Raw genomic sequence first — 25,203 nt, 5'->3', positions numbered from 1 at the left:
AAATAAGCACCAAGCGTCCCACAACGCGAATTCTGTAACCAGGCGTCACACAATGCGAATTGTGCAACGAGTAGGTTGTTGAATGCTTCCAACCCATTACAGAGGGCTCCGCCATAATGCTTCATCGTCATCAGGCACAGCATCAACAAAGCGTATAATGCCTTACATGCATTTAGCAGGTACCACGGCTCTCCGTAGAATGACGAAAAATGGCATGTGCCTGCTTCCCTACTTCTCAAAAATTACATTGATTTATAGCATAGTGAGTTCCTCACAAGTGCAGTTGTATTGGTTGCCAAGGAAGCCCATAAGCGCATGATCCATTTCCTCGGGGTCTCAGTAAAGTTCTTCGCCGCTCCCCCCCCCCCCCTCGCGCTCCCACGTCAACGTATGTTATACAGCATGGCAGGAGAGGGAAATCACCAAATCACTGGGCGTCACCAAATGCAAATTGCATAACTGGTGGGCCGTTTAAAGCTTCCAACCCATTACAAAGGGCTGAGCCATAATTCTTCATCGTCATCAGTCGTCGCGTCAACAAAGTGCACATGATGCATTACAGACGTGTAGCTGGTGCCTCGCTTCTCCGCAGAATGACGAATACAGTAGACTCCTGTTAAATGGAACCTGAAGGGACCAGGAAAATATGTTTCGTTTAACAGGAGTTTCGTTTACTGAGAGATGATAAGGGATGCGGAATTCAAGCACAAAACCAATCATGTTAGAGGCAGTTGTTCCATTTAAGCAGCAATTTCATTTAAGAGATTTTCGTTTACTGAGAGTCTACTGTAATGGCTTAGTAGGTGCTTCCCAACTTCACAAAAATTGTGATTTATGGCGTAGTGGGTACCTTGCTTGTATTTATGGCGTAGTGGGTACATGTATTAGTAGCCCCAAGAGAACTTACAACCGGCTTTAGAAACGCCGCTTTTCCAGCTTTCGCTGTGACTGTGCTGCGGTTTCAGCGCAGGCCTGGCGTTTTTTTGCTTAACTCGGGTGCATTTCTTTTTTAAAGGGCCCCTAAACCACCCAGCGGTCGAAATTTAGTTGAGGTGAGGAAGTTGTGCTCGAGTTTACAACGAACACGTAGCCGTGAGAATTTTTCGAAACGGTGCCGTAATAGCGGAGTTACGCGCGTTTGATGATCGAAACGCGACGATCGCTTCTTTCCCTCTTTCCTACGTTACCTTCTTCCAAAACCGCTTTGCCCTCCTCGCTGAATGCCCCTCCTCATCACGCGTGGCATACGTCACCGCTGACGCGCTGTTCGAGACAGCGTCTACTTCCGGTTGCCGCGACTCCGGCGACTCCGACGCTCCAGCTCGCCGTCAACTCTGTGTGGTATCTGGGTGCACTGTTCGTTGACTAACCGCTGTTGCTGCCGTGCCGGCCCGTGCCCCTACGAATCGTGCCGGTATGGACCCTGTGTTGCGCGCACGCCTTCAAAGGATCGCCAACGTGATGGGACCCGTACGGGGACACGCCGTGCCAGACCACCTCGGCTCGAGATGAGTTCACGGAGCTCATCAAACCGCAAGGCGTGGATGTGTAATTACGCTAGCGACTTGGCGGTTGCGTTTTAGTCTGTCCGGCATTAAAGAAAGCGTCGCGTAAAACCAAATAAAATGTCCCCAAGCTGGCGCCAGGTCAAGTGGCGCCAGCTATGGAGGATTAGAAACAACTAACAAACGCGTAATCTATGTCCTCCGAGCATTCGGAAGCGCCCTTCTCGACTCGCTAAGCCTACAGCATCGATTATTTGAGTATGGCTCTCCAAAACGGGGCTGAATCGGTACGAATACTTTGCTGTCGAAGCTTAAGGACATGAATCTAAAGCAAATGGAAGCATCAGTTCGGAGCTTACACGCTACAGAGCACACGGCGGCCACTTGATAGACGAGGTGGACGACAACCGCTTTTGGCACTGCGGCCATGTTTTTCGGAGGCTTGCCGGCGTAGCTTGCCGTGCAAGTTGGACTGCTGTCGCGCGTGCGGCGACAGCCGACGTTCTGCGGCACCGCGCCGTTGCGGCAGGCTTGCCGCTAGCGTGAGCGGGCCCTTACGGGCCGCAGATGTCGATTCGCAAGCGGCAACACGACCAAGAACAGCAAGGTGCGCACGAACAGCTGTTTGCAGAGTAACCGGAAGTCGTCGGTTGTCGTTCGGCCAATCGCAAGCATCGAAACTGATAACGTCATAGTTTCACTGGTGATGTCACACATGTCAGTGGCGGGAATGGCGGGGACCGGAAAGGAGAAGCTATTGTTTTTTCGAAATTGTGCCGCGCCCGCGACCTGTAGCGCTGCAGCGTGTGACATCGTTGATCGCGACGGCATTCTGCACGCGATGTGCTTGTTTACTTGAAATGTTTGGGAAAATGTCGGAGGGGGTTTAGGGGCCCTTTAAGGGGGTCAGCCTTATAAGGAGCAAGAAAAGAAAACCTGTGTTCTGCTGATAGCTTTTTATTGCAGAGTTCAAATAAACTTGCAATTGCTTCGTGTACAAATGTGTTTTCTTTTCAACTTATAAATCTTTCAACCTGCCAACAAAACCTACACATGACGTTTTGACCAGCAGCTAGTGAATAGTAATAGGTACAAGTACGAGAGCAGGCAATTTCATTTTTAGGTATGTTGCCACCTTTTTAGAAATCTTTCTAGATTATGACTCAAAATTGATTTTGTGTTTGCCTTTGGGAGGACAGTTTAAAAGGACTCTGCAAGTGTGTTGAGTAAAAATAATGGAAGGTGATTATAATGTAATTACCAATATTACCTATAATACGGCCAGCACACCAATAGTCATAACTACCAATCCAGTCATACAAACAGAAAATGCCTTGGCAGCATTATACAGTGCAGACCACTTATAACGTAACCGCATATAGTGCAGGACCGGTTATAATGCGGTCTTTTTAGACTCCCGTTTACCCTCCCATAGAACCGCATGTATACGCATACCGCTTATTGTGCAGTCCCCCAAGATGAAATACCGTTTATAATGCGGTTGTGGGAAATATTTCTGACAAACGCGGTAGCGAGTGCGGTTCTCAAAGGAGGTACGCCGCTGGGGAGGGAGCGACGAGGTCGTTACGAAGGGCGAGGGCACGCACAGTAAACGCCAGAGGGAGGAAAAAGACCGCGGCAGCGCTGTGTCGGGCTCGCCGAGTGGGGAAGGATGGTGGTTGCCTAGGCGACGGAGTAGCCTTTGCACCGGCGGCGGCAAGGCTCCGCGGCCGCTTGCCGGCAGTGCGTTCCGCGTGGAACGTACGATCGCGTCCTCATCAAGTGCGCTTTAAAGCAAGTTTCCTGTCGGGAAAAGCGTCGTCGTTATCATACTTGCTACAGATATCGCGTTTGCTACCTCGTCCGCAAATTGAAAAGTTTTGCGGCTTCATGACGCGGGCTTTCGCCTTTTCTGCCAGTGCGCGGACTTAAACCTTGGCGGGCTTTTGTCGCCGTTGATCTTCCGGCCGCGAACACTAACTTCGTATCACGCGCGCTGTTCTTGGGTTAGTGCTTGAGTGCGATCTTTTCGACCTCCGATCTTCTTGTCTTGGACAAACTTCCCGCGACTACATGCTGAACAGCAGGCTAGGCCTAATCAGCGTTGGTTGCTTTTCGGTAGCGGTCGCGGGCGATAAAAGTTGCGGTTTGGTGCGGAATCAACGAAACTTTTTGCGATGGCTGCACTAGAAGGGAAGGGAATCATATCGTTAATGAAAACGAGGGCATGGTTGGCACATGCAGCTCTCGAATGGTGGTTCCGGATTCGATTGCAATGTCTTGGACATCGCGTGCGCGCCCGTGAAATCGAACGATCGGTACCGCTCAGCACGTGAAATTTCGGTCGCGATTCGACATGGTTTCGGTGTAATGCGCATACCTCGAGGTAGTCGGCGAATTTCCGCGATGGCACTTTGTTTTGTTTGCTTTTTTTCCCCGTGTTCATTTCGTTGGCAATGCGGGTCTTTGGCGGTTAATTTTTTAACATTCGGAGATTTAAGTGGTTGTAAGCGCCCCAAATCGCATATGTCGATTATCGGACACGCGAGGCTACATGCTCAACACGTTTTGCGCAAGTGCAGACTTTGAAAAAGGTTGTTTTGGTTATAGTGCGGTACCGCTTATAGTGCGGATATTCGCGACTCCGGCGACTTACGTTATAAGCGGTCTATACTGTAGCTATGTACGTGGGCTGTGCAATGAACTAGGATCCTTGCACTGTCATTATTATTAGGTATATTAGAGCCTAAAACCAAAACTCATGTCGTTTCAGAAGATTGCATTTCAATTTGTTTTTAAATATTCTAATTTATTGCACAGGCACAGGTTAACGTCTAAGCAAGAAGCATAGAAAGTTTCATGGGAAAATATTGATCTGTTCAATAGCTGTGAACTTTTTCGCAACAAAAATCTACTGAAAATCAATTTTCGAGAAAAAAACAAGAATTTAATTTTCCGAACATGTCATTTTCAATTTTAGTGTAGCCACAAAAGAAGGACCATAACTTTCGAACTGAACCAGAGAGAGGCGTAATTTTTGTGAACCACAATCCTGAATGTCCATACATTTTTAAACATCAAAAGTAAAAATTCACTTAAAAAAAAATCATTTCAAAGGGTGGTAACATACCCAGTGATTCCACTCCTGCGCCAACTGTGCCAAAGTGCGCCAAATTGTATTTACTGCGCCATCCTGATAATATCGACGAAAATTGCGCCAAACTGCGCCAGAGTGTAGGGTTTGGGGGTGTCTATCACCGGCAATTGCGCCGCTGGCGCGTCAAAACATCTTGGGGCCATCAAAGTTACAACCACGGGCCAAGAATTATTCCACCGTATAAACAGCGCATGCGTGCCGTATAAGCCATGACGCCATGCACGGTGCCGACGCAGCTTCTGTTCTGCAAGTCGGCTTGACAGCAAAACGCACTCTTCGCAGAGGCTCGTGACGTCTAGGCCTATTGGTAGCGAGAAAGTGTGGCGACGATTCATTCTTCGCAGAGGCTCGTGACGTCTAGGCCTATTGGTAGCGAGAAAGTGTGGCGGCGATTCATCGGCGGACGTCGTCTGTTCCAGAAACGCTACTGATAGCTCGCTGCAAGCGTCGCACGGCACTTAATAAAAGCAATGTTGAGTAATAACTACACGCGTGCCGCTAAAATGTCTGTCACTGCTGTTTCTGGTCATCGCGAAATGAAATCGGGGTTCACTAGCAATAGAATATATGGAACAATATTGAATTTTCCGTGCTTCGCGTATATATGGAAGAGCACGTGAACGGTGGGACCGCATTGAAACTTTTCCTCAGATATACTTTATCCATGGTTCTTCATCCAGAAGAACTTTTTCGTAATTCCTTCCACCAGCACATCCGGGTTTGCAATCTGCGGTAAATACTCCTTAAAAGGCCCTGCCCTTTAGAGCTCGTGAGTGCTAGGGTTGCGATTCCAATTTTTTTCTTGCATTTTTAAGTCAGTTTCATCGCAAGGGTGAAGCACTGGATACAATAGCAACGATCCAATCTCGCGTAACTCTACAAAACGCTGGTGTAAGGAGAATACGGCCGCTCCAGGGAGAGATGCTCTTTCCGCACAGTCTGTTCGCGTTGAGGGAGCAGCACGTAGAAGGGTATACGAGCCGCCTGCGCACGGCTGCCGATAGCGACCGCGCCCTTAGAATCAAAGTTCAAAGTTGCTGCTCTAGCGACCCCCCCCTCCCCTCGCATCTTTTCATGCACATTCAAGAGGGGCGGGGCGTTTCTGGTCTGCTTCAACGGCGGGCCTCCCGAGCGGGGTGATGTTATTGTATGCGCCTTCGAGCGACGGAAATGGGCCGGCTCGTTTGATCTCTGCTTCAGCCTTGTTCGTCGGCCCCACTCGTGCGCTTTTACTCCCGGTAGAACATACGATGTGCGGGGGGATGCTATCAATTCCGACTTTATACGGGACATGACGGCAAAAACCCGTCGAGAGTGTCCATATAATTGCTATCGCAACAAAAATGTCATCTCATTAATAAAAACATGCCTCGTGGTCGGAGCAGCCGCAATGGCGTTTTAATATGCGCAGCTGCCAGCAGCGGGCACGTCCGCTGCTCGCTGGTCAGGGTCAATGCCTCAAGGTTAAAAAAACTCAGTTTCGCTTTAGGGCGAAGCAATGAATGCGATACCAACAAATTGTATTGTTATACGAAGTAAGGCTAGCAGCTAACTCTTTTGGATCCGAGCTCGCGTAACTCAACAAAATGCTGGTTTAAGGGAATAGGGCCACTCCAGGAACCGAAGCGGTTTTCGTGCTGTGAGTTCTCTAAACGTGAAGTAAGTGTTGTGAGCACAGCAAGTTTACGAGCCGTTTGCTGATGCCTCGAGATAGCGTGCGCGCCAGTGACTGTACCCTTCAAACAATGCAGTCCTCCCCACCCTGGAGTCCCTTCATGCTCCATACGAAAGACGGGCGGGGCATTTCCTCTCTGTTTGATGAGCAATTGACGGCAGGCCCGCACGCGGGAAAATGTTATTGCATGCACTCTCCGTGCGATGGAGACGGCCGGCTCGTTTAATCTCCGCGTCAGCCGCGTTCGTCGACAGTGCTCGTGTGCTCTTACCCGCGGGTAAAATGGGCGGGGTGATGTTATCAATTTGAACTTTATACTAAAAATTACGGCAACGGCGTTGGCAAAAACCCGTCGAGAGTGTCCATATATTTGCTATCACAATAAAAAGAATGAGGAGCCATTCCACTCTGTGAAGTGGATGATAATTAAGCGAAGTTGTTTCGCGCACGGCATAGAGGTGACATGATGGAGGACAGTTTGGCATGTAAGGCCAGGTTGTTAAGGGCCAGGCTGTTAACGTTAAATACGCAATATTAATGCGAAAGCCTTAGATCTATGCTTCATCAAACATGAAAATTGACCGTCGGCGGCATCAATCCATCTGTGCAAAAAACAATCATCACTTGATGGTGTCATCATGGCGTCATAGATCGTAATGTCCAGGGACGTAGCCAGGGGGGGTTGGGGTGGTTTGAACCCCCTCGAAAATGTTCACTTTTACTTGCGTATATATACACGCACACATACAAATGTGCGCACGAACATACATAAAGTGTGGTTGAACACCCCCCCCCCCCCCCCCGTAAAAAATTTCCGGCTACGCCCCTGGTAATGTCATAATGATGACGTCATCACATGACATTGTAGCTTTGCACTGCTTCCATGATCGGTGTGCCATTAAAAGCTTGCAGAAAGGGAGGGGGAGGATCAACACAACGATCGAGAAGAAAAAGAACCTGGCTTTCGCTTTGGAGTCGTCTTAGGGGAATGCATTAGGGACAGTGGGACTCTCTAGTATTGAGGCACTGTTGTACGTCACGGCGTTTGTCTACCACGTCTGTGATAACCAGATAGATGTATTTAGTGTTATTTCATAAAGTACAATTTTATTGGTCCAGTATTCTGTTTTATTTGCTAGTGTCGAAAATAATCACCGAAGAGGTTAATCTAGAACGCTAAACTGCATGAGCCCTTATTTTTGCATTATTGAGTGAAATATGGAGTTCTCCTGAGATTATTTTTTCCATGAGATTTGCAATGAATCGAAATATTTCTAGATCTTCATAAGAGCCCCATAATAATTATTCAGGTGCTTAAATGTCAATTGCTTCTCTAGTGCACTCCAAGATGTGAAATTAGCTGCTCCAGAGTGCTCCCAGACGCAAAATTATCTGCTCCAAAGTGCCCCAAGATGGAAATTTTTGCTGCTCCAAAGTGCTCCAAAATGGAAATTTCGCTGCTCCAAAAATTGCTCCAAATCAGAAGTCCTCGGTAGCATCACTGCATACCTTATCAATGTGAATAGGCACTAAAAGTGACTCGAATGAGTTGCAGTGATACATAATTGCTGTTGGTAAAACCGCAGTACGCAAGCGAAAAAACAACAACTCTGTGCTTAAAAGTGGCGTGCGCGAAACGCCGCGACTCTGGCGTGTGCAGTGCTGCTAGTTATGCAGCCTGCTACCGTGATAATGCATACGAACACTGTTTTTCAAATGAGAAGAGGAAGTCTACGCTTTATTAGCACAATCGCTGAGGGACAAAGACGACGATTAACGCTGCACGCAAAAAATAGCACGAGCCATATTCGTCAGACATAAGCAGAGCTGCGCTGTGCATCGTTTGCTCAATGCCACGCGCCCCTGCGTGCAGCACCTCTTGTGGTGTCGGTGCAACTTGTGGACCGGTTTCTGCGGCCACTTTTCACACCTCCCCATTCTAGCCACCCTACTGGTGTGGTCATGCCGGTCATGTGACTTGTGTCTCACTGACCAATCGTCCTTCTTCCCCTCCTTAAAACCCCACCTGCAATAAACGCGGGAGATCAGTCTCCCGTCAGTCTCGCTGAAGCTGTCTACAAGTCGTCATTCTACGCGCCCTTCCGTCGCTCGGCCTCTCCATTGGCCTGCCGCAGGGTTACACCACGCTCCTGCCCTACACAACAGTAGTCGTGAAAAGTTGGCTGGAAAAAATATGTGCGAATATTTTGTTGTGTTCATTGCCTCACCTTTGAGAAAAGTTGGTTATGTCCTATAGAGTTACAGTGACCTCAAGGTTGTTTTATATTGGCTTTTGGTCTACTTCTTCAGTGGGAAAACTGCAGCTGCATTAACTCCAAAGTACTGCTACAATGAGCAAATCTCACTCCCTAATGCTACAAAGGCCTCGTTTTGGCAATAATTGCATCATGTCGGCTCATAAACCAGGACTTTCATGTTGCTTTGTAGTTTGCAATCGGCGGCTACAAGCGTTGTCTTGGCAGGTTCAAGCACAGGAGCACATTGTTGCCAGCTTCACAACTGCAGCAGTTCCAAGAGATTGACATTTACTGAGAGCAATAAAGGCCACTTGCAAGCGTAAATGGCCTGTCTAGAAGCAGAGGCATCACGTGTGACAAAACTAGTCATTCTGATGCATTCGACAAAAAAGAAAGAAAAAAGCAAACAAAGGGCTCTATGGTAAAATCAAATCTACAAAAAGATTCCAAGCAGAGCTTAACCTCCAATTTTGGAAGAGGGCAAGATATTTCGTCGGGATCCAGAGGAGTGACTAATCTCATATACAGTAATACCTCGTTAACTCGAAGTCGTTAAAACCGGCGAAAATTTCGAGATAAGCGGATTTTCGAGATAAGCAGAGTTTTGGAAATTGCCGGGAAAAATCGAGCTCTTTTCAGAAAAATAACTACTACTTACCGGCTTTCAGCAGCAGCTTCTAATCTTTCTTCTCGTAAAGGTGTGAAAGAGAAAAAAAAGTAACATACAAGAGACGCTAACCGGCTGGGTTTCGCAGCACTGCCATTTTATTGAGCAGAGAAGAACTGCCGAATGCTGGTCTGCTTTGCGGTCGCACTTGGGCCAAGGAAGGCGTCCTCTAGCTGCTTGACGCATCGCATGAGTCGATCTTCCCCACCGCTGCACTCAACCTTATTTCGCAGCAAGCGCAGCAAATTCCTTGTTTCGGCAGATGATGGCACCTCTCGAGGTGGTTCGTCGTCGTCGCCATCGTCTCCGTCGTCCCCTCCATTTGTAGCCATTTCAACAATTTCGGCGTCCGTCATTTCTCCTGTCACCGGCACATCCTGCTCGCACAGCGCGTACTCGTGAAAGGTCACGTCACCGTCGGTGGCACCATCGCCGGTGAGCTTCATGACATCTTGACAGAGTTCCTCACAGTCCGTGAAGTCGTCTGTCTCCGCCTCTGGCAAACTGGCGGCACGTGTAAACCCCGCGTGCGCGAAGCAGTTGGCGATAGCCGCTGCGCGAACTTGCTGCCAAGCGCTGCTGAGGAGATGTACTGCTCCCAGCAGGTCAATTTCATAGCCCTTGCCGTTTTCGTACGACAATAAAATTCGATGCAGCAGGCTCTTTCGGTAGATTTTGCGGGCAACTTCAATCACACCTTGATCCATCGGCTGCAGCACAGAGGTCATATTTGCCGGCAGAAACTCTACTGTCACTGCTTGCAAGTTGTCAATTTTGCCGTGGCCTGGGCAATTGTCCACAATGAACAGGACTTTCCTGTTTTTCTTGGCCATCTTGTTATCGACGGCGCGAACGTACTCTTCGAAAAGAGTTGCTGTCATCCACGCTGCTTTGTTGGCGCGATAGATAATGCCATTCGGCAGTCGTGCATTACGAAAGCACCTAGGCTTGAGAGCTTTGCCAATTATAAGTAACGGCAGCTTTTCTTCGCCCGTTGAATTTGCTCCGAAAAGGACCGTTACCCGGTCCTTCCTTTGTTTTCCTCCCGAGCACGCTGCACCTTTCGGTGTGAAGGTACGGCTCGGCAGCATCTTATAGAAGAGTGCTGCCTCGTCGAGGTTGAATATGTCTTTGTCGGCGTAACTCTCTTGCAACTCGGCGAGCCGGCTGCTGCGCCAATTGTCTGCAGCGGCTGCGTCGACAGTGCCGCTCTCGCCAGTGCACCGACTTCGACACAACACTGTTCCTTTTTTTGAAGCGGTCAAACCAGCCGCTACTGCAGTTGAAATCTGTGTGCCCCATTTGCAAGGCCAGAGCATCTGCCTTCTCCATCATCAATGCTGTGGTGACGGGAAGGTTGGCCGCTCTGGCATTTCGCAGCCACACCATCAACGCCGCTTCAACGTCCGGGAACTTGGAGCCTCGAACCCGCTTTCGCTGGCTGGAGAAGCTCTGTTGGTATCCATCCAGCACCTTCTGCTTGTTTTTTAGCACCGTCGAAAGTGTAGACAATGGGATGCCGAATTCCAGCGCGATGCTTGATTTTGTTCGGCCTCCTTTCTCCACCTCCTTAATTAGGGGCAACCTTCCTTTCAAGCGTTAGCGACTTGCACTGCTTGAGTGACGCCATGCTCGCTGCACTCACGCGAAGTTGCCGCTCCTCACAGTCAGCGAAAAATCCGTACCGCGTGCGTTGCGCAGACTAAACGGAAATCACAGCTCTTGGAGAGAAAAATCACGAGCACTGCACAAAGCGAACGAGACAAACTGCGCCAAGCGTGGGCCGAGGGCCTGCTCTGCGCATGTGATGGCGATGGTAATGGCGATGCCACATGACGCTCCGAAGGGTTGCTTGACAAAGTTGATATCGCTAGGCTCCGACTTCGCGTTCGCGGAAAGCATCGACCTTGTGGCAGGCGCCCGGCTAGAAAAAAAAAAAAAAAAGCCGAGGGACTTCAGGCGCGGCAGCATCGCGCGAGTCTTGTAAAATGGTCCGGCGGCGGAATTTTTGTTCCACTCGCAGTCAAGATTTCGAGATATCCGCAATCTGACCCAAAATTACTTCGAGATAAAGGGCAAGAAATACATAGGACGTATAGGAAATGGTTCGGTGCTGCGGAAAATTTCGACTTAGCCGATTTTTCGAGATATGCGAGTTCGAGTTAACGAGGTATTACTGTTACTCTGCAAAGCCTAGTCCGTCGCCGTCATCTTCGCTGAAGTCTGTGATCCGGGCACACATCGAGTCTCCCTCATCGTCTAGACAGGAGGAGCTGCACGCGTCATCCTGACCTTCGCCACCTTCTTTTCGGAACCCGGCATGCTCAAAGCAGCGCCTGATGACCTTTGGCTCCAACTCCTTCCAGGCAAAGGCAATCAAACATATCGCACCAAGGAGGTCGATGTTGTACTGCTTTCCACTGTCGTAGCAGAGCAAAACTCGCTTCAACAGGTGGTGGCGGTAAATCTTCCTTGTTTGCAGAATCACCCCTTGGTCCATCGGCTGCGATATCGCTGTTGTATTTGCAGGGAGGAAGACGATCTTGACAGCTTTCAGGTTCCCGATGACACCGTGGGCCAGGCAGTTGTCGATTACAAAGAGCACTTTCCGCCCTTTGGCAGCAAACTTCCGGTCGAGAAGCCATACGTACTCCTCGAATATTGCCGCCATCATCCAGGCCTTCTTGTTATGCCTGTATATGACGATATCTTTTGTGGGAAGGCGCGCGTTCTTGAAGCACCTAGGCTTACCCGCCCGGCCGATGACGAGCAATGGGAGCTTGTCGTTTCCCGACATGTTCGCGCCGAAAAAAATAGATATCCTTTCCTTAGGCTGCTTTCTCCCCGAGACAGTGGTATCCTTTGCAGCAAATGTTTTTGAAGGACGCATCTTATAAAATAAAGCTGCCTCATCCAAGTTGTAGACTTCGTCCTCTGCAAACTCCTGAAGCAGCGGTGCTAAAGTATGTTTCTGCCAGACGTCAACGACGTTTGAGTCCGTGCTACCGCTTTCCCCACACACTGTTAAGTACGTAAGGTTGTTTCGCTCCTTAAACCGAGAGAACCAGCCGTTACTGCACTTGAAGCCTTCGTGTCCAAGGCGCAGTGCCAGCTCATCGGCCTTCTCCCGAAGAATGGTGCCGTTCACGGGTAGGTGAGCGGCGTTTGCATGCTGGAGCCACTTCATTAAAGCGACTTCAACGTCCGGATACGTTGGAAGACGAATCCTGGATCGTTTCGATGAATGAGTCTTCCCGTAAGCCTCGAACACCTTCTCCTTATTTTTCAAAATGGTTGAAAGCGTCGACAAAGGCATCTTGTACTTCTCTGCAAGTTGCGTCTTCGTGCACGTCGACTTCGCTGCCTCCTTGATTAAGGACACCTTCTCCCGAAGCGTCAGCGTCTTGTACTTCGGCATTGTGAGTTGCGCAAGCAGCTGTGATTCCGCACGCGGTTAATTCAGGCACTGGTGACGAAGCGAACACAACGAATGCAAGACTGACAAGATGGCGAACGGGCGAACCACGCGAAAAATGCAATGCAGTCCACGGGAAAACCACGAAACGGAAAACACACTTAACCAGTTGGTTTCCGGTACTGACAGGAAACGACGTCATAGTCAAACGTTCTCTGGACTCGGAACACGAAATAACACAAAAAACGAATGCATTCTGGCTGGCTGGCTGGCTGGCTCTGGTTGCCGGCGGATCGCCAGAAAGTCGGTGGAAAAACTGAATGTGCCCATGTCGCTCAGCCAACAACATGACCTCCGAGATATGTGAACATGACCTCCGGATTATTTGAATAGCCCCGCGGGCTATTCAAATAATCCGGTAGAATTTGCATTGAAAATCACGGGACCGCTCAGATTCTTCGAATTAACCGAAATTTCGTTTTAACCGAGATCGAATTATCGAGGTTTTACTATAGTCTAACACCCACACTATTTGAAGCTGCGCTTTCTGTGTGGGCTAAAAATACATTCCATTTGGCCTCTAATTCATTGAGTGTAGTACGTATCTGTCATGAAAGAATAGGTAAACTTCTACTGTAAACTTAGTTTCAATGTATAGACCCCTACAAAGCTTCTTTGGTGACTCGTTCGTTTGTGCAGGCATTGTGGTGATCACAGACGGCGTGATCAGCGTGCCCAATAGCCAGCAGCTGGAGCTGCTTCTCGGCAGTCTCCGGGGTGGCACGGTGGCCTGCTCCTTCTTGCATCTTGGTGGCGGCTACCACGCCCAGAGCAGCCTTGGATATGTGCCTTATGACGATCTGATGCGCTTCATTGCGCGAGCCACCTTCGGTGCCTACCTCAACAGCAGCAGCCTGGTCGGACCGGTCAGTTACGTCCTGCTCTTCTACCAGCGACCACTCGTGCCTAGTAGATCCTTAAACATTGTCTTTTAAAAACTCTCCAACAGTGAAGTTACCTTACCCTTGAATCTCGCTTCACTGGGTCATGAGCTTGATTCGCCGACCTTGGCAGTTGCGTTCCAGTGGAGGCAGTATGCAAAAATGACTGTATTTGGTAAACAGAAGTGCATGTTAAAGAACCCTAGGTGGTTGGCATTGACCCAGACGTCCTCACTATGGCATGCCTTATGCAGTTGAACCCGCATATACCGAACCCACGTGTAACAAATTATTGTGTATATCGAATAGTTTTAATATCCCTTTGAATATATTTTCAATATGTCAAATATTTTATATACTGAAAAACCTGTCATGGTTTTGGCATATAAAACCTCAGAATTTCAATTCACTTGTTTGGCACAGGGTCATGCATTCGATTGCTGGCTTTGGTGGTGCATGCTGTGTACTAGTAATGTGAAAAAGACTCTTTAGGCTAATTCACTTTTGCTAATGGCACTAGAAAGCATGTAGGAAAAGTGTATAATGACATCTCTAATGGTCCATGGGCATCGCACGAATGCTGTGCTTTGGTGATGTTATTTGAATCTATCACATAACCACATCTGTTAAAGACAAAAATTATGTACATAATTCAACGCAGAAAGAACTTTGCATGTAGGTCAGGTTTCAAATGTGCTCGACGGGATTTTTGTTTTTCAGGATGAAGTCGAAGGGTCGACGGGCACGGAGAACATCTTCCACAGGGCACTGCTCTTCTGGAGTTTTCAGGAGGAATTCATCAATCAGCGACTAGAGCTGGCCAAAGATGCTGGAATGCAGTACAAGCTGCTGGCTTCCAAGTGAGTCCGATCATTGGCTGGTGACAACAGGCGTCAGTCATTAGGTTGAAAAGTGACTGGCAAAGCTGCTGCTTCCCCTTGCAGTGCCCTCCTTTGGGCGGCGAGTGAACCGGATAGCGCGCGACCGCAATAGAAGAGAATAAAGACTGCAGTTGGCTGTGGCACATGAAGCCACGGCTCCCACGCCCTGCTGGCGTCGATTCTGGTTCAGCTGTCTCTTTCCCTTGCTCCTGTGGCATAAGCCTACACCCTCATTGCTTAGTCAATCACTGTTGCCAGATGGGTCATTGCCATTGTGCCCGCTGCAGTTTAGAGCCTTCAGCACAGACGTTCTACTTTTGAAGTGGAAATGACATGCTGTGTTCTAAAGCAATGTGTAACATGTCATTACAGATAGCATGCTACTTGAACGACGGCGCAGAAGACGGGACTGTTGTTCAAGTATCATCCATTTCATCCAACTCGCCCAGTTCATGACAAATAACTTTTTAAGTATCTTAGGCAATGTAGCTTGAGAAATATAATGTCTAATGTTCAGGGGTGAGACAGCTGCACATATTGCGCATTTTTGATAAAATTTCGTTTTCCTGTGCCAAGCTGCTCCAAAAGCACAAAAATTGCACAAACTGCGCAGAACTGCTCCAAAACAGCCTCAAAAGCAAGAATTTTGATGCCCACATCAGCTTCAGTGGGGAAAAAAAAGGCTGAGTTGACATGATTTTCCAAACAGCGCCAGGGATACCAAGAAAATGGGACATCTGCAGAATGCATAGATGGACCCCAAGCATGTTTCCTCTGTGCACTTTTCTAATGAAGGCTCCCATGGTGCTGCCATAATCTCCTCTGGGTTGTAGATATCTGTGGCCCCGCAAAAAAGTCACAGTTTCGCCGCAATGGCGAAGCAGTGAATGTGATAGCAATAAATTGGAATGTAACGCGAAGAATGGAAAGCAGCTCGAAATTGCCAGCGCGTCGCTCGAGCCCAAAGGACGCACGAAAAGAATGCACACAGGACGAGCGCGAACTATCATGCGTCACAGCTCGACACTTGAAGCACACTGCTCAAACATAAAGCAGGACGTACGAAACGAACGAACAGGTACACACAGGACGAGCGTGAACCAACTGTCCCAGTTGTTACTTATTTCTGTTTGAACAGCACGCTCCTTTCGCAAACGCCGCCGCTGCAGCGAGCGAAGTGACCTTCGTACGCTCTGTGATTTCAACGCGGACATTGCGAGGAAAGCACAAGACATACAACCCCCCGCTTCCCCCCCCCCCCCCCCCTCCAGCCGCCTCCTTCTTTCCTCGAGACAAGTGCGTGAAGGCGACCACTCCCTGTAGTGCAAAGAGCAACGGCGTTTGCAGGAACAGGGCGACGATCTTTAAAGAGCCCCACGCGTGCACATCGCGCCATCTATATGGTAACTAAGAAAGCATGGTGATGTAAGTGGTGTATATACAGTAAAACCTCGTTATAACAAAGTTGAAGGGGGAGTCGTAATTACTTCGTTATAACCATTAGTTCGTTATAGCCAATATCCATTTTTACCGACAATTAGCACGCAATAGAGGATGTACTGACCACCAAATCCCACAGCAGCCCGCCACGCAAACGAAAAACGGCCGTCGCACGGAGAAAAACTAGCAAAAGAAAAAAAAAAAGAAAGAACAGCAAAGAACTGCTACTTTATTCACGCCAAACTCGGCACACCAGCTGGCGGCTCACTTAGCAGAAAAATAGTCCTTAATAGACTTCTGCTGTGTCTTCCTCAGACGGATGATGGCTTTTTCGGCCGCTGCCGCTATGTCGAGTCCGTCCTCGCCGTCATCGTGAGCGCCGAAGAAGCGGCGCAGCAGGTCTGCCGCATCCAGTGCTTGCGCGGACGTTGGAACATCGGGTTCACCAACTCCGGGCTGTCGTCGACACATTCGTCACTGTCGTCATTCACCACCCCTGTCACCGCGCGCACAATTTCAGCCTCTGTCAGCTCTTCGGTTGTCACCGTGTCAACATCGGCACTGACGTACGTGCAGAAAGTGTTGCAGTCGAGCACAACTCCGGCGTCAAGGAGAGCGTCCCACGACATCAGGTCTTGGTCACCCGCGGCACCCTCATTGGCGGCAGCACCGATATCTTCGCTGTCACCGCCGCTGTTGACGCCAAATGAGGCATGCCGGAAGCAGTTGGCGATCGTGCTTGCTGTTACAGACATCCAAGCAGCCTGTAGCATCTCGATCGCCATGTAGAGGTCGATTGTAGTCTCGCGCTTCATGCTCATATTGAGTAGAATTCGGTCGATTACACACTTGCGGTACCGTGCTCAACGCTACGCCGCAGTACGCTGACAACAGCGCTACGTTTGCAGTAACATATGTGCACTTTAGATGAGATAGTGTCAGTGCGGTGAGGTTTCTTGGCGCCCGCGCCACACTCTTGAAGGGGGTCCCGCGCGAGGTGGCAGCAACCGGTGGTACAGCGCATTTTTGTTATCATGTGTTAAAAGCGGGCAGTACACTTCAAACTACTCTAACCACGCGGTTGCACGCCCTATTTTTTAAAGTCCCCAAAACAGCCTTCAAAAATACAAAAAACTAATGCGTTATTCTGTCTCAGCATTTTTCGTCTTTTTGGTGCACTTCGCGACGCCAGAACGGTGATTCACATGACAGCTTGCTACGGTGCTTTGCATGGAAAGCCTCTGCAGTAAGACCTTTCCCTTTCATAGTGAGCTCCTTTCAGGGGGGACACTGCCGTTTAAATTAAAAAGAAAAAAATATTCTTGATTGATATTGATGAAACTTGCCGAGTTTATATATGTTTGTGTGCTGATTTAAAATGTGCACTTGATTAGTACAGTGTGTAGTTATCAAAATACAGAATATTCCATGTGCCTTTGGGGAGCAAGATTTTTTTCTAAAACTGAGGGAGTTACAAAGTGAATCAGCGTATCACAAAAGTCTGGAATCAGTACTGTATGCAGTAAAACAAAAATAGATGTTCTAAACTCATTTGAATGTGAGTTATGTTAGTTGAACATTTGCAAGTAAGTTGATTTCAAGCTGGGATTTCACGCACAGAAGTTCAACGTTCTGTAACGTTTGTTCAAATGCTTTCAAGTAAAATGCTTTCTCATTTGGCTTCTTGCAGGGGCAACACTGCGTTTGAGCTGAACCCAGGTAGCGCGCCGCAGCTGCGCAAGAAAAGCTCTGATGGCAGCCTCAACACGTCGCTGTCGAGCGTCCTCTCCTGCAAGCTCCGTGAAGGCTACGCCCTGCGAAGCATCTCCACCGCCAAAGGTCAGTTGGCTCTGCGGCAGCTGCATTTGCCCTATGCCTGAGAACGACCCAGTGGACATTCACTCTCCATACGGGGCCATTACGTGGCAATTTTTGTGGGCTTTTTTGGTGAATGACATACCGTATTTACTCGAATCTAACGCGCACCTTTTTTCCGGAAAAACGAGTCCAAAAATCGCATGCGCGTTAGAATCGAGTACCGAAAAAAAAAAAAAAAAGAAACTCGGTTATCGTATTGCCATCGACATTTCAAAATGGCCGCCTCCTACGATTTCTGCCATTTTTTCAGTTCGTACGTGTGCTGAGGAGATTGTCATCCCGTTCTGCGTTCGCATCGACGGCATGGAAGTGCCGACTCCAAATACTCGACGAGTGTACCACGATGCCGCATTTAAAAGAATAGTTATTACTTGTGCAGAGAGACGGACGGAAATCGGGCCGCATCGCGGTCGTTCGGAGTTCCCGAAACGTGCGCGCGAGACTGGCGCATACAGAAGCAGATTTTTTACAGCAAAGCTTCACGAAAAGCTTTCAGTGGACCAAAGCAGGGCCGGTTTCCCGAAATCGAAGAGCGTTGACAGCGATAAGGAGTTGTCCGACAGCGACGAGGACTGATCCATTACGCGACTCGTATCGCCGCCGTAGTGGTGACAGTTTTAGCGGCAAGGCCCGCTTTTTGACTTTGTGTTTTACTTTTTTGAAACTTTAGTTCTTTAAAACCCAAATGCTTGTTCTTCTGAATGTGCGAAGTTTGACTCCTACGGACTTTTTTTTGTTCTTTTCTCTCACTAAAAATGGGTGCGCGTTACAATCGATGTATTACTTTTTTTTTTTTTTTGGTTGCGGAAAACGGGTGCGCGTTACAATCGAGGGCGCGGTAGAATCGAGTAAATACGGTACTGGTTCCGAGCAAAGTGGCCGTTTCTCATAGCCCGAGTCACTTTGGGACATAAACACCATAGTGAGCCCAAAATTGTGGGCATTTTTGGTTTTGCAGATTGGATTGCTCAGAAATTGTATAAAATATGGCTCACGGTTTGCCAAGATTCTTCTAAACCCCATTTATTTCTTTTTAGGAGGTCCCCCCGGTGGTTGTTTCTTTGGGACCTCCATATGTGTAATTGTATGTCCATCTTGTATTTTATTTCGTCATATCCGGTTGACAGGTCAATTTTGCTTAATTAAAAGGAGGTTTCAAATGCATGTATATCTACGGTAATTTCAAGGGTAACTTTATTTAGTTTCTTATATCCAATTTATTGTTAACCCTTTGAAGGTTTACACCATACATCTATGGCATCACCTAACAGGCACCAAAAGGTTTACGCCGTACATGCATGTCATTGCCTGTATGTTTGAAATGCACATTTTTTTCGATTATTTCTCTTGCTTGGCATATGCTGCCACACTTCGGGAATACGTGGAATTTTCCCATGCACCGATGTCTATCCGTTGTTTTGTTTTTTTCTTTCCAAAGCGGTGCGCCAGCTTTCGCTTGCACATCCGAGCATGCCCACGCGGTGCGGCTGGTTTCGGTTTCGTCCTTCGGGTGGTTATCGCTTCTCGCGCCCGCAATGCTGATGGCTGTCTGGTTTCTAATCTCTCAAAGGGTGACCGCTTGTTACTTTCTCGTTTATTGCTCCTTGGGGCGTGATTACATCTGTTTCCGTGTGACGCTAAATTACACGAATGATACCGCCGTGGTTGCGTTTCCTGTTTGGGGACTCTGAAAAACTAACTCCCTCTCGATGGTGATAGTCGAAGGATTATTATAGCTTTATCACTTGTTTTGCTTTCCGGAGGGACACAACCACAGAGTTTTTTTCCGTACGCTCACTCACGCAGTTCGCTTACGCTATGGAAGTGCACACCGGTTGCTCTGCTACTAGTGAGTCGAGTGGCGATTCTTCCGATGTGGACTATTCCCCAAGTGCCGAATCGGAATCTGATTCATTGGATGCCAGTTTGTCAGACGAGGATTTACTTGCGAGTTCAGACTCGGATGATGATGAAGGAGCGACATCTCAAAAGCATGCGCGGCGATTGTTATTGTTAGAGCAAGAACATTTTTTACCGAAAAAGTACTCTGGTGTGCTTATTTTTGTATATCTGTGAGCTGTGTTTAATACAACGCATAATATGTATTTATGAAAAATTGTATAAGTGTTTTTTTAGGATTTTCTTTGATGTTACTCACGAATAAACCATGTGTAACAACAAAAATGATTCTTTGTCACTTTACGGTCTCGCAAAAAAATTTTAGACAATTTGTTTCTTAAATAGAATTGTCTGAGGAATTTAAGTCAGCAATAAAGGAAAATACCCATTTTTGGAGTGCATTTCGCGAAAAAATTTGACCCTCGAAGGGTTAAATTCTATTTTATTTTAATGAAGTTATAATTACTAACTGCTTTAATTCCTGTTTTCTTTTTTTAACTATGTCAATTTTATAGTAGTAAGTCATCAAGTGCTTCAGTGCCAAGATTCAGTCAATGTGCAGAAAACAGTAAAATTGGAGACAGATAACAGTATATCCGGTTGCGTAGGGTTCCATTTCTACATCCTTTTCTTGTGGTAAATTCCTTTGCCGCTCATAAAGCGACAGTAGTTTGCAGGGAACTTTTTCTTGTGCGACTTTTCTGCAGGAGAACTGGAAATCAAGCTGGTGCTTCCGTGGAAGTTCGATGTTAATATTGAGTATGTCGTCATGGTTCCGTGGCAGTCTTCAAGCAAGAAGTGAGTCGTGGAATATGAATCTTTTATTCAGTATTTCTTTTTATTGCGTACAATATTTTTAAGGCAGTGGCGTTTTGGTGCTGTGCCTTAGCTAACATGATAATTCGTTGGCAGATTCTAATGTCTCGGCTTGTGTGGATGTTCGACATTCTTGAATATTCAGTCACATATTGTGCTAATAAATATTGTGCTAATATTGTGCTAATATTGTGCTAATAAATAGCTCAAGTTTCAGCTTTTAAAGCTTTTAAACAGATTCAAAGTTAAATGAATATGTATTAAAAAACATGTATACCTGATAGTATCTTCATGTTTGGTGAACAAGACGTATTGCACAGCCCATAACCAAGACAAGCTAAGTATTAATTATTTTACGTTCATCGACTGATTCGTGCAGCTTCTCATTTGTGTGAACGACAGTCTGGCAGCACCTCCTCTTACCTTATTGAACCAAATTGGCTGTCGCAAATCTCGTTAACGTATAATGTGTGACCTGTTACAGGTGATCAACATTTTATTATCATTGAAGTGTTACATTGCCTGTATGTCAGGAGCATTGCTATGTAGGTGGCGAGTTCGATTAAATGAGTTACGTATGCATAGGTAAAGGAGTGCAAAGAAAACACGATAAGTAGACACAGGACTAGTGCTCAGTCCTTTGTCTGCTTCCAAGTGCTAATCCTGTATCTAATTGTCCGTGTTTCCTTTGCACTGTTTTACTTATGGATACAAACTAACGGTCTCGCATTCAGACGTAATTAAGCTACGGAGTTACGGAGAGCTGAAAGAGGCCTGCCGTGAATTTCTGCAGTCGGGATTCGCCGGGGAGCGGCTCGCAGCCCAAGCAGCGGGCTGGGTGCAAGTTCGAGGTGTGCGTGGAGGCCAGCTACGACTTCCTTCACGACGTCACATGCGAGTACTTCAAGCCCAACAAGACTCGTAGCCCCTTTCGCCTCATGGTGGCCCAGCAGTACTGGAATGCACTCAAGAAGTGAGTGCTGCCACCGTTTCCTTGTAGCATTTTCTTATACAGGGTCTGTCTGCAAAGTAATGAGACTGGGTCTGGTAAAAAGAATTTATTGATCAATTGGTACATATTGTTTAAAACCTTCAAAATAGTTTCCTTGGGGTCGATACACCGATTACAACACGCTGATGTAGCCCTGATACAGCCCTGATGTGAGCCCCGCGGACTTCTTCCCGTTCCCAACTATAGAAGCCTGAAAGCTCGCCGCTTAGACAGTGTTCCCACAATCAAACGGGCTGCCACTAGGACTCTGGAAGAGATCACGGCAGCTGACAGTCAGGGAGCGTTTGCAGCATCAAAATAACGTAAGTGGTGTATCGATGTCCAAGGAGACTATATTCACGAATTTCAGTAATATGCACCGATCGGATCTGTAAATTCTTTTTTACCAGACCCAGTCTCATTACTTTGCAGACAGACTCTGTAGACAATTTTGCACGCATCATAATGGGCAGGGAACGTGCAGTCCCGAAGAACTTCCAGTCACTTGTCATCAGTGTGCTATCCCAGAAAAGAAAAAGTGTTTTTTCAGTTAAAGGGACACTAAAGAGAATCACAAAATCAATTTAGGTTGATCAATTTTATTTGAGAGCTCTATTATCGTCAATTTCACAATCATGGGTTAATTCTTGCAAGAAAGAATTTAGGTCAGAGCTTCATTTCTGAATTTTGCGTCGATACCTAAGTGCACTATGTTAATGTTGGTTATGGAGTCACAGATTTGAGTCTCTTTATTTTTGTATTTTGGCCAGATTGGCTCAATAAAATTTTCTCAGTCTAGCTGTGTTAATTAAGTCTCTTTTCTTCCTTAGAGCACAATGTAATTACTTTTCCACTCATAAAGATAGTTCTTTTTTATCTGACAGGCACTGTCCAAATCTCTGCAATCATGGCGAGTTGGTGCGGGCGCTTCAATGCTATGTGGCCATCTGTGTTTTCTTTTTGTGTGTTTTAGTCTTGCGAAGCGTCTTCTCACTGCAATAGCGCTGTTTTTGGTGTTGTGAAGTAGTAACTTATTAATGCAAGAAATTAGTTCTCTCTTTGACATCTCTTTATTTGATATATGGAAATTCTCTTTTTAAGTTGTGAGATATTAAAAAAAGAAAGTGCGTAACACTTGGAAACCATATTTTCATTGTATAAAGCTGTGTGTTGCAGTTTGTAATGGAAAAAGAAGAAAAGAATAATTGCTGAAAAAAAAGAAAAAGTAGCGATTGGTGGAAGCAGTACAGCAGAACTTGTTTTTCTGCAGCATCTCGAGCACGGACCAGCTTCTGGTGCACCTTCACTCGTTCAACCAGAACCCGGTGTATTACTCGGTGCCCGAGAGCTTCCGCAATGGTGTTCCAGTCTTTGTGATGCCTCCCAACGCCTCTGGACATCCGGTCCTCTCCTCCAAGTGAGTGCCGAGTCATGCTACTTGTTCCCTTTACAACTCTTTATCCTCCCTCACGAGGTTCAAGTTTTTTCTGCAAAACTTCTGGTGCACATTGCACGGCTTGAATTCTCGTGCCTTGTGAAAACTCTAGGCTTGTGCGAATATTTGAGCACTTTGAATATTCGAACGAATATTGCAGTATTCGAATTCGCTTCGATTCGAATTTAAATTATCGGAAATTTTGAGGTATTCGAAATGAACGAATAGGTGTATATTAGTCTGCATGTAACCTCCCTGTAAAGGTGGTTTCACTGCAGTAGAGGGGTGCTATATTGTGAATACACCTTTCCAGGAGAAATCCGCACTGCCGCGAAGCCCCACTTCAAGGTTAAATAAAAATACATTACCCTCATATCGATCCATCATTCTTTTAAGTTTAAAGCTTGTTATACCAGCTTATGCTCTAAATATAGTAAATTTTAAAACGTAAAATATTTTACAGATTATGACTTGCGTTCTACCAAAAGGCAAATACTATTCAAAGTTGCTTCGACTTCCTTTGAACCAAAAAGAATGACATTTGCACATGCCTTGTTTCAATTTTAAAAAATATTGTGCAAGTAATTGGGTCATGACAAATATGCTCATTTTTCTTTATAATATGTGATATATACTGTTCGAATTCGATTAAAAATTATTCGACAAAATCACTATTCGCTTCAAATTCACTTCGAACCTAAATTTACTACTCGCACAATCCTAGAAAACTATTTCAACGGATGTGGCACCATCACCATATTCTCGCAACCACATGAGGAACACACGAAGACTACTGTGGACTACTTGACATTGAGGGAAGTGACCCGGAGAGCTGCTCACACAAACGGTGTTTATGGTTCTTTTCAGCTCAGCACTTCATGCACAATTTTCAGCACAGTATCTCTATGAAACTGCTCGCATTTATGCGGCAAATTTCGTGAGCTGTCCTGAAAAATTGAACAAGTTCGTCACACTATGCAGGGAGACCGAGAAAATGTTTGTGTGGACTGGTTTCCAAGGCATAATTGGAATTGGGGCATCATTTTCTGACGACATCACTGTCATGAAAGCACACCTGTGCACAGCCTGGCTTCCTAATGAGTCAGCTGATCAGTTGAGTGCAACTTAGTTGCAGAAGCTCATGCTGAAGGGTCACAATGTAATGGACCTGCCTTGCACGTTTCATGCAGACACGGTGCACAGGGCAGCGATATGACTGCTTATTTCTATTGTTTTGCAGTGTGAAGAACAACAGTGCATATGCACCTTCGTGACCTTCTGGAAACCAGTGTGCATGTTGGACATCAGCATCTGGTAAGTTCCCTGCTTGGCGTTTTGATCACCTCCGATTGCTTTGCCAGCTGGGGCAAACTGGGGCTAGTTGTTTGGGAGGATTGGGCGACCAATTTTTTTTCTTTGACCAATTAGGTTCGTGCTAGTATTAAATGGCTATAGCTTGGCGTACCGAAGTGCACAATTGATGAATAATTTTTGTATGTGTAATCCACGCCAAAGATTTCAAATCTGTACAATAAGGTCAAGATGCGTGGTACAAGCAAATCTTGCCTGGAAGTGTGGCTTCACGACAGTGCGTGCCTCGCTACAATGAAGTGACATTTTAAGGCAAAGTTCTCCACCTCTCAAATTTTACCTGGGAACTTTGCCCTCTATGCATTCCCTGGTGTCAAGACCTTTTTCTTCTCACTTGCGTGGTTGCCCACTTCGCTTCTCCTTGATGTTTGCCCACCTTGGGTTTTATCACTGCGTTGTAGTGTGTGAACTGCCATCCTGGTCCGAGACATTGCTGCCGCTAGAAGAGGAGAGAATGAGAAACATGACAGTGCCACGCAGCTGTGCTTGGTTTCTATTGGCCAGCACTCAGGGCCAGCACTGTGGGACTGCACCGCCCACTACAGCAGTTAGCAAGCAGTGTTATAGTGCCGGTGAACCAGAACTTTGATCACTGTAAGCTGCGCTTGATGGCAGTTCTTTGCAGTGCAGTAGGTGCTGAAGATTATCAGCTTTGCCAAAGAGCAGCACACCAAAGGTATGGATAGTTTTCAGTGAGTTAGTAACAATGCCCCTGACTTTCTAATCTTTTACCAAGATGGTTAGCTCTACGTGACTATCCGGGGCTGAATGTTCTATGTAAAAATCAGTGACTTGGCCGGTCTTGCCTAATTTTTAATGACAGACCTCCACTCAGCAGCAGATTGTTGTTTCCTTCACTTTGATTTCCTTCTCT

General features: G+C 46.9%; 3 protein-coding genes across 3 annotated transcripts; 1 reads left to right on the top strand and 2 right to left on the bottom strand.

The window, feature by feature from the left end:
* Positions 1-9,360: 9,360 nt before the first annotated feature.
* Positions 9,361-10,143, bottom strand: LOC119377109 (tigger transposable element-derived protein 6-like). Its single transcript, XM_037646709.1, has one exon. It carries the CDS (start codon positions 10,141-10,143, stop codon positions 9,361-9,363), a length of 783 nt encoding a protein of 260 aa, XP_037502637.1.
* A 1,298-nt stretch (positions 10,144-11,441) lies between these two features.
* LOC119377108 (tigger transposable element-derived protein 4-like) lies at positions 11,442-12,680 on the bottom strand. Its single transcript, XM_037646708.1, has one exon. It carries the CDS (start codon positions 12,678-12,680, stop codon positions 11,442-11,444), a length of 1,239 nt encoding a protein of 412 aa, XP_037502636.1.
* A 344-nt stretch (positions 12,681-13,024) lies between these two features.
* On the top strand, positions 13,025-22,940 carry LOC119377107 (KICSTOR complex protein SZT2-like; the record flags this gene model as incomplete). Its single annotated transcript, XM_037646707.2, has 7 exons — positions 13,025-13,040; positions 13,377-13,603; positions 14,339-14,478; positions 17,630-17,778; positions 20,424-20,514; positions 21,326-21,505; positions 22,794-22,940. Coding segments are annotated over exons 1-7 (950 nt in total), but the record flags the coding sequence as incomplete, so codon positions are not given.
* Between the last annotated feature and the right edge of the window lie 2,263 nt (positions 22,941-25,203).

The sequence above is a fragment of the Rhipicephalus sanguineus genome, unplaced genomic scaffold (assembly GCF_013339695.2).
Source record: "Rhipicephalus sanguineus isolate Rsan-2018 unplaced genomic scaffold, BIME_Rsan_1.4 Seq3494, whole genome shotgun sequence".
NCBI classification, from domain to species: domain Eukaryota; kingdom Metazoa; phylum Arthropoda; class Arachnida; order Ixodida; family Ixodidae; genus Rhipicephalus; species Rhipicephalus sanguineus.
The sequence above is the reverse complement of the archived record's forward strand: the minus strand, read 5'-3'. Positions and strand labels throughout refer to the sequence as shown.

Excerpts from the sequence above, each read along its gene's own strand:
- LOC119377109 (XM_037646709.1), bottom strand. The coding sequence starts at position 10,143 with ATGACAGCAACTCTTTTCGAAGAGTACGTTCGCGCCGTCGATAACAAG.
- LOC119377108 (XM_037646708.1), bottom strand. The coding sequence starts at position 12,680 with ATGCCGAAGTACAAGACGCTGACGCTTCGGGAGAAGGTGTCCTTAATC.